The 9,560-nt window shown below is 37.9% G+C and overlaps 1 protein-coding gene across 1 annotated transcript; it reads right to left on the bottom strand.

The window, feature by feature from the left end:
- Window positions 1–5,424: 5,424 nt before the first annotated feature.
- Window positions 5,425–6,662, bottom strand: LOC145057481 (AT-hook motif nuclear-localized protein 28-like). The gene is made up of 2 exons (XM_079005334.1): window positions 6,025–6,662; window positions 5,425–5,956 (listed from the first exon to the last, which is right to left on the bottom strand). Exons 1-2 carry the CDS (start codon window positions 6,497–6,499, stop codon window positions 5,580–5,582), a joined length of 852 nt encoding a protein of 283 aa, XP_078861460.1. The 5' UTR covers window positions 6,500–6,662; the 3' UTR covers window positions 5,425–5,579.
- Window positions 6,663–9,560: the final 2,898 nt, after the last annotated feature.

The raw sequence follows: 9,560 nt of genomic DNA, 5'->3' as shown, positions 1-9,560 counted from the left end.
TGTCAAGTTACGCGCTCCCATCAAAGCCATCATCTCGGAACGGAAGGCTCCCAGCCTCTCATCCAAAATCTCCAATATACCCTCCTTGACTGTGCCAAAGATAACAAGAGTCTGATCTAGAATACTGCGCTTAACCTCCACTGATATCAACTCCCTTATTCGCTCCTCGAGTTGCTCGGCTCCTGAACCCGAGCCTGATCCCTCTCCGGCGCCTGATCCGCCCACTGGTCTCTCTCGCAACGTCACGATGCTGAAAATCTAATACATCCACTATCAAAATACTTATCACTGCTGCGAGACCAAACACACGCACTACCAGGTTCTCGGTCTTGTCTCGACCTTTCCCGAATCGAGTACGGATCCTCTGCTTTCAGTGGTACGGGCCCATACTACCTTTCACATCTATCCGTACTTTCCTTAGGAATTGCTTCGACTCCACCAGGTCCCTTTTCCACTACTACTGCTCCCAGAACTATCTCATCCTTGGCTTACCCTAGGGAACCTCCGGCTCAACTCAAACCAGTCCTCAGCTACTGAAGGCCTCCTTGTGATGCCAATTAGCCATCACTTGAATACCATCACATGTGACGAGGCTCGGATAATACTTCGAGTAAAAGACTCGTCCCTACAACGGTTGGACTCAGACAAGAGCTGGGCAATAGGGCCAAATCCAGTACTCTGAGATTATTCAATCCTGATCACATGTGACGTGACGTATTCACCTAATGGCTAACTCCCCTCACTTAGAATCCCATAACGCACAAAGCAAGCAACATTCAGACAAGGGAAAATCTAACCATAACATACTCAAGCAATCATATCCACATAGCAAGAATCTGTACTAGCATGCAACACAAACTCATAAACTCAGGCATAACCAGTGTTCTAAAAGGTGCGCCATGGCGCGCGCCAAGGCGCGCCATGGCGTGAGGCGTGGCTCCGCCGTTACGAAAAGCCTCATAACGTTGCTGTTAGGCGTGGCGCATGGCAAGGCGTGATATGGCGCGCCATTGTGCGTTATGGCGTGTTATGGCGCGTGTTTTTTCGTTTGAGACACGGTTTTTTGCTCTTTATTATGTCTTTTCTAATCGGAGATATAGGTATTGTGGTTTTCGTTAAATTTTTGTTACTAGTTATTGATCTAACACTTATAAAAAGTAGTTATATTTAATATAAATTTATATTTATGTGGTAATATAATTTTAAATTAATACAAAATCGCCGCCTTACATCACGCCTTGAAAAACGCCATGGCTCGCCATGGCTCGTTAAGCTTGAGGCTTGACCTTGCCGCCACGCCACGCCTCACGCCATTTAGAACCTTGGGCATAACCTAAACAGGCTATCCTACTACTGTCTAATCAACACTATCATGCAGCTCAAAGCACATATAAGAGGCACATAAGGTATCCTCCCTAGATCCTTAGTCCTAATCTAGCATGTTGTTCTACTAACTGATAATCATAACATAAACTTGTATGGGTATTTTGGGGTACTTACTTGAGCTCGGCTGATTGCATGCACCACACCATTTTTCTCCTTTCAAAATTCTTTTCTTTCTGAGTTCTTTTGCTTTTCTAAAACTGTTTTCTTTCTCAAACTCTTTTTACAAAACTGAATTTTCATTTTGAAAACTTCCATACCAATTCCTTAGTTTGAGTTCAGACACACCCGAGAGTACGTCCGAATCCCTCAAACCAAGGCTCTGATACCAACTTGTAACGTCCCAAAATTCAAGACTAAAAATTTCTTTTAATAAAACATTACTTAAAGCAAAATCATCAATCCAAAACATAATCAGAGTATTAATTTCCAAACACATGTTCGTTATCAGAGTAAAACATTCGCAGGCTGTCTAATCTATGGTGTGTGCCATGCGATCACCCCGAGCTCTTCCCTCTGCTACTGGAAGTACCTGAAAACAAAACTGAAAACCGTAAGTACGAGGCTTAGTGAGTTCCCCAACCTACCACATACCATGCATAACCACATACTACACATATTGGGCCACGCCCGCTATTCTGGGCCTCGCCCCTGCCTCAGGCCTCGCCCGCTACAACGGTCCCGGCGCTCCAGGCCTCGCCTGGCTTCGAGCCCCGCTCAGATACAAATCTGTTTCACTTAGGCCTCGCCCGCCAACAAATACTAACACAAAAACATATCGTAACAAATACACACTAAGCATACACTACCGAATCCTGTTCTAAAGGCCTCGCCTATCTTGGGCCTCGCCCATGTCCTGCAACTGGTGAGTCATGGAACCCCGTCCACACTCTTACTGGTAGTGAGATACGGGCCCAACCCACACTCACTCTTTCCCTAACTTGGGCCTCGCCCCTGTTCTGCTGCTAATGAGATGTGGAACACAATCCACACTCTGCTATTGGTGAGGTACGGGACCTCGCCCACACTCACCTCCCTACCAGGCACATACATGTATCACACAGACAACAAGTATAAACTTTCATATAAACCATTCCTTAGGCACCCGCCCACTATCATTGGACCTCGTCCTGAATATCATACTAGCATACTGTGCCTAGGGCTAACCCCCGGGTCTTCTACTCATAACTACATGGGCCGACATTGTGGCCTTAGACCCATTCACAGAAAGGGAAACTCACATGCACTTGCTGAACTTGCTGATAACCCCTCTAGCTGCTGCCCGACAACTCTCTGAACTCCTGCTCCACTAGCTCCCCGAGCTACCAATATCAATGCAACACTTAGTCTAACTGTCCCCCGAAAGTCAACTAAGTCAACTCTGGTCAACGCCAAAGTCCTGGTCAAAGTCAACCTTCTAGGTCAACCCTACTCGCCGAGTCTGCCTACTGACTCGCTGAGTTCATATGCTCAGAGTCCTTCCATTCGCGACTCGACTCGCCGAGTCAGTCCATGACTCGCCGAGTCCACCGATTGCCGAGTCCTGACCTGTCTAACTCACCGAGTCCCCACTCAACACACTGATCTGAGTCTTAACTCGAAGGGTTTGGGGTTTCACGACTTGACTTGTCAAGTCCAAGAACAGACTCGCCGAGTCCAAGGCAATCTTCAACAGACTCGCCGAGTTGTTCTTCCAACTCGCCGAGTTCCTGCCCAACTTCAACCAACTCGCCGAGTCCACCCATGTGACTCGCCGAGTCGCTCCAGTTCTTAATCCATACAGTGGCTTTTCGAGCCATGCAGGGGCTCCAAATCATAGATCCATACTTCCAAAGCTCAATCCTCACGTAAAGTTGCAAACTTCATGTATAACTAAAGAGATCTAGGCTCAAAACACTCTAGGAATAGGTTTAAGGACAAAAGGGCTTCACCAATTACTTATCTTCTGATGCTTTACGACATATTGGACCATCCCAACACTAGATCTGAAGTGGCAACAACATATCTAAGCCCCAAACTTGAATTGGGTCTCAAACAACCATAACACCCCAAATCTCATAACAAAAAGATCTAGATGCAAATGAGGGAAGATAACAGCTTATTACCTCCAATATGAACACAAATTGAAGTAGATCTCAGATCTACACCTCCCTTTTGAAGCAACCTTCTTGATCTTCAAGTTCCTTTCCAAAGTTTCCTTCCTCCAAAGCTATTTCTCTCAAATGATGGAAGCTCACACGAAATCTAGGGTTTAGAGGTTCTCTAGGATGATATGGAGGCTGAGGGAGGGACATAACACCCTTTATATAGGATACAACTCCTGAGATTAGGGTTTTCCTCGTTCAGACCAAACTCGCCGAGTCCCCTTAGCCGACTCGCCGAGTCGGTCACTTACTCCTTGACCCAGATCCTGCTCGGACTCGCCGAGTTCCTCCTTGGACTCGACGAGTCGGCCCTTTAACTTAGGGTTTCCTTTCCTTTCTTGGCCTTCCTGATTTTGGGTGTTACAAAATGCCCACAACATTTTGAAAACAAGTGTTGCTATAAGTAATAATTAGCGATGATTTTCACAATTATGTCACTAATACCAAACTAATGGTCGCATTATTTTCTTTAAAAGTTTTGTTTTTGTGACTAAATGATATCATACATCACGATTTAATATAAATAAATGTTACTAAAGTATAAACAATAATCACGTCAAATATAAAGTGACCATGGTTAACACCAACTCGTCTCACATTATATGTGACTGAAAGGTAGATTATGGCTACACTTAAATGATGAATTTCAATGTGGTCTTATGACACCTATGGTGTCACGATATACGATCCTTTTGACGAAAAAAATAAGTATGGTCGTAGGATACGGTCATATTTTGTAGGCCTTAAAAAGTGTGGTCGTAAGTCATTTTTGTTGTAGTGTCTAAAGTCTATGAACCATATCTGCATCCCTCTGCAACAGAAAAGGTGGACCAAATGGTTACTGCATGTTTGTTTTTAACATCTACATGCTGCTGCAATAAACTGAAATTAACCATACAATAATTCTAAATCAAAATTTTATTTTATTTAATCATATGCAAATCAAATATAAAGATTGATGACATGATTTTATAGATGTTTATATAAAATACTTAAACATAATATTTGCTAAATAAAAATAAGTAATATTGTTAATTTAGTGAACAACATGTTCATTTTGATAAGACGGTGGTTATTTTTCCGATTAGGTTTATTAAATTTGATAATTTTAATGATTAACTTTATAATTTATTAATATTTTGTTATAGACAATGTAACACAAAAGAATATTTATAAAAAATTTACCAAATAGTTTGAAATTATATAAAATATACTCAAATTGTTTATAACATCTTTTATAATATTATTAAAATAATAAACATGTTGAATTTTTTTTTTTTTTTTTTTTAAATCTATGTTGAATAATATTGAATTAGAATAATGTGGGAAGTGGTTTGAAGAAGATGGTTTCAGTGACGCACAATGCAACACACACACAATAGTGTTTAAGTCAGAAGTGTTTGAAAAAACAAACTGCTAAAGACAAAGTGTTACGCGTGTGTTGCGCGACACAACCAAAAATGGTCAAAAGTGAGTTTTCTTAAAACAAAAACCCCTTAGACTATGGTGAACTCAATTACGAAAGCAGACCAAACCGAAAAAAAAAAAAAAAAAAAAAAAAAACGAGAATCAAATTTGATAGATATGGAGAAACCAAAAATGGAAACAAATTACTCATCGGTTTTGTTTTATGGTTTAGTTACAAGGAGTATTTTAATCACTCCTAGTTGGTAGGGTCCATTTGGTCACTCCTAGTTGGGTGGTCCAAAATCGAAAAAACAAGAACTAATTAATGGTTCTGAAGGAACCAAAAACCTAATCGAATTATATATTCGGTTCCTAATTGGTTCCGATTCCAGTATATTTCCGGGGATATTTTGGTTGCACTTAGCTTAAATGACAAATTAGATTCTTGTTACCAAGTATATATAATGCCTCTTCTAAAAACACCTATTAGTAAAAAAAAAAGGTAATATTAATCAAATTATCAACAAAACTAGAAATATATATTTTCTACATTTAGGGGGGTGGGAACCTAAAGAGTAAACATGAAGGAATTAATGGTCACGAAGACCCCCTAACGACCTCCGGCCAGAGATCGAGGCAAATTCTTTAAAAAAGTGGGGAGTGGCGCGAGGCTTGCCGTGGTGTAGGTGTCCAAATGCCGTCAGATGGCAGGTGGCAGCCATACATCGATAATGAATCCGCCGCCGATGACCGTTCCGCCGCATGATGCCTTCCACTATCTCCTCCACCCGAACCTGGAGATTGCTCTCTTGCTGCAGAAGCAGATCCACCGCCAGAACTTCGAACATGATCGTCTTCTTCCATCGGCAACCGGTGGTAGAGTGGGCTGTTGAACGACGCTGCTATTATGTAAACTGTTCCGGCGGCTATAAGCGGTCCACTGACGTTTCCACCAATCGTCTGCCCTTGTGGACCGGCTAATGATACGGCAAATCTAGTAGCGGGAAGCCGAGACAGAAAGTCTACGAATAATCAACTACAAATTAGAATGTAAAACAATTGTTTTCCAAAATTTTAGGGGTGATCGAACCTGTTATTCCTTCGCTCCCTCCGAAGCTGCTGGTAGTGACAGGTGACGGAAGTATGGTGGCGGAGATCGATAGCAAATCGAAACGGCCGTGAAAGGTTATGGCGGTGGTGGTGGAGGCGGGTTGTTGGAATGAGACGTTGGAAACGGTTCCCGAACCGGATAACACGCAAAGACCGGTTGTCCGATGATTGCATAATCCTGTGATGGCCGCAACGATATCCGATCCATCGGAAACCTCCAATACGTATGGCGACATAGCGGTGTCGGGTTCTCGAGTAACGAAAACAGGTGGTCTTGGTTTGTTTTTGGACCCGGGTGGACGACCTCTAGGGCGCCGGACCACCTCAATGGATGCATCATCATTGGTGGTGTTGGATTCTTTCTTGCTGTCAGCTTCCTCGGAGGTAGAGACGAGGTGGTGGGTGACGGCGAAGTGAGGCGGTGGTGGTGGTTGATGGCGGAGGTCGGAAAACATGGTGTGTTTTGATCTTAATCGCAAAATTCTAAAAGATCTTTGTTCTTGAAAAATTGGCTTGTTTTTCAAGAAGATTTTGGAGTTATAGATAAGGGAGGAAACATAAAGATTTTGATGATGGGGTTTTGGAGTTATCTTCACAAAAGAAAGAAATCGCTCTATTTTTATTTTGTTTTTTATAAAAAAAATTATCGCGGTTTTCTTTTATATGAGTAACAATATGAGTTTATTTTATTTTATTTTATTTATTTATTTTTTCAAGTAGTAATGAATGTGTTTCATTCTAGTTAGATAATAATCATTTAAGTAATAAAAATAGATGAATTTTTTCTCAAATTTAATTTATTTGGTATTAAAGTTTTGATATATATATATATATATATATATATATATATATATATATATATATATATATATATATATATATATATATATATACACGGTCCATTAGCATAGCCTAGCCAGCTCTGGCGCACCAGCCTCGCCTGACGCTCCCTTGCCAGCCTTGCTGGGGACTCTCTTACTGCCCCAGCCTGACGCTCCTTTGCCTGCCTTGCTGGGAGTCTCCTGCTGGCCCGACCTGACGCTCATTTGTCAGCCCTGCTGGGGTCTCTCCTGCTGGCCCGACCCGACACTCCCTTTGACCTAATTGCCCCTATATAATGAACGGTATCTCCTCCATTAAGGGGGATCCTTCTCCGGCGGCTTATCCGCCGTCATAGACTCCGGCCGGGTAGCTCAGCCCTCACCCTCTGCCGTCAGCCACCATACACCACCAGCACCAAGATGGTCCTCTCTAGCTAAAGAGAACCATCTCAGATCTACCAGATGATTTAAATTAATCGTCGGAGCTCGCTCCCGGGGCACAGTACCTGAGGCGACTCTAACGGTCTTGTCTGTTGTGACCTCGCAGATTTGTCTCCGGCGTAGAAACACATCCTCCAGATGGTCGGAGCCGATGTCGCATCATATATATATATATATATATATATATATATATATATATATATATATATATATATATATATATATATATATATGTTAGTTAAGCTAGTTTTTTTGTTCTTTTAAAAAAATTGACTGATATAACTTATTGATATGTTTATAATATTTTTTCAAAAGTTTTTCAAATCTATATTTATAAGTTAGTTTTTAATTTTATTTAAAACATTCTAATAACATATAATATTATCATTATAATGACTATCATGGCAACAAAAATACTTTCTAGGGGTTGCTTAGTGAAGTGTGTTGAATGTTAATTGAAATGTTTCAACTTATTAATGATTAAAAATTTATATGATTGTTTAATCGTTTAGAGATACTTCTATGATTTTTAATTTAAGGCTGAACAAAATTCATTAAATTTAACCGATTCAGAGATGACATACAAATAGTTTCATTAAAAGACCTCCAAGCAACCTCCAAGTATGATTAAATTTGTGTGTAAAATGTTAATAAAACAAAATTTTACAATATACAAATAATTACTTAAAGTGTAGATCAGTTTTTGTTATATTATTTTTAGAGTTTTTGTATTTTATTTTTAGCGTGATATAGGTTAATTTTGATTATATTAAAGATTATTTTTATGTTATTTTATATTTGACATATAACATAAATTTTACCAAATACGATTATTTCATTAGTTTTTAAATTCAATTAGCTTTTTAGCTAAAAGCTAATTTTTTTTAGCTATTCTATCAAATAGAATATTAAAAGGCAATATTATAAAATACATAAACATAAAACATATCCATTATTTAAGAAAAACAAAATATTGTTAGAATAAGAATTGATTTCAAAATATATTGTTGATGTATAAAAAGAAATACAAAATATTTCATGATTTAAAATCTTTGATTTTTTTTTTGGAAACCGCAAACAATTTAAGTGGAATGTCATTCACAATATTTCAACAAGCACCTCGGGTTCGAGCATATTTACGGGGCAAGCCCAACCCCCACAAAGATTTTCAAAGAAAATTTTATCATATGTGGCACTATAAGAGGTAGTTTAAGGGAATAGAACTCTCATCTTCATGTCCTACGTAGATATAAAACCCGATGCACCAATCCAAATAAACTGAACATCACTTGCTAAAATCTTTGAATTAATATGAGAAAACTCCAAAAACAAACTATGCATTTATTTGTTTTCGCCAACCAAAGAAAAGTCAAAAGAAGAATTGGTTTGTCAAATTTGGTAGAAATTATAGATTGAAACTTCTAGGTGTTAGGTGTACCGGTGTCACATTTTGTATGTGTGGCACTAACCATCGTAAATTTAATTGGTTAAAATTTATATATTATATAACAAAAACATTAGAAATATATTTACTTGAGTTAAAAATCATTTTTATAAGTTAAATTACATCTTTTATCTCGTCTCCACAAATATATGTAAATAAAAGAAACTAATGAGCTTTAATTTTAGGAATTTTGAAATTTTAAGATAAGTTTATTAATAAAATTGATATATATATATATATATATATATATATATATATATATATATATATATATATACATATATATATATATATTACTACATTTATTACAATTATTATATTAAAATATTTAATAAAATAGAAAAACTCATAAAATGACATGTAGAAAAAAATAATAATTAAAAATAACGACAAAATGACATGTGGAAAATTGAATGAGAGTGTAACAAGTGACAAAAAAAACCTTTCATTTATTAGAGAAGATTCATCATAGGATCTTTTAATACATATCAAATTGGAGGATATATATATATATATATATATATATATATATATATATATATATATATATATATATATATATATATATATATATCACTACATTTATTATATTAAAATATTATGGGGAATTTAATAAAATAGAAAAACTCATAAAATGACATGTGGAAAAAAATAATAATTCAAAATAACGACAAAATGACATATGGCAAATTGAATGAGAGTGTGACAAGTGACAAAAAAACCCTTCATTTATTAGAGAAGATTCATCATATGATCTTTTAATACATATTAAATTGGAGCAGGGGTGGAGGGTTGGATATAATAACCATA

Source organism: Lactuca serriola, chromosome 6 (assembly GCF_051521515.1).
Source record: "Lactuca serriola cultivar US96UC23 chromosome 6, Lser_US96UC23_V15, whole genome shotgun sequence".
NCBI classification, from domain to species: Eukaryota; Viridiplantae; Streptophyta; class Magnoliopsida; order Asterales; family Asteraceae; genus Lactuca; species Lactuca serriola.
The sequence above is the reverse complement of the archived record's forward strand: the minus strand, read 5'-3'. Positions and strand labels throughout refer to the sequence as shown.

Coding starts and splice junctions, on each gene's coding strand:
- LOC145057481 (XM_079005334.1), bottom strand. CDS start 6,499: ATGTTTTCCGACCTCCGCCATCAACCACCACCACCGCCTCACTTCGCC. Junction 5,957..6,024: donor AGGGAGCGAAGGAATAACAG/GTTCGATCACCC, acceptor GATTATTCGTAG/ACTTTCTGTCTCGGCTTCCC.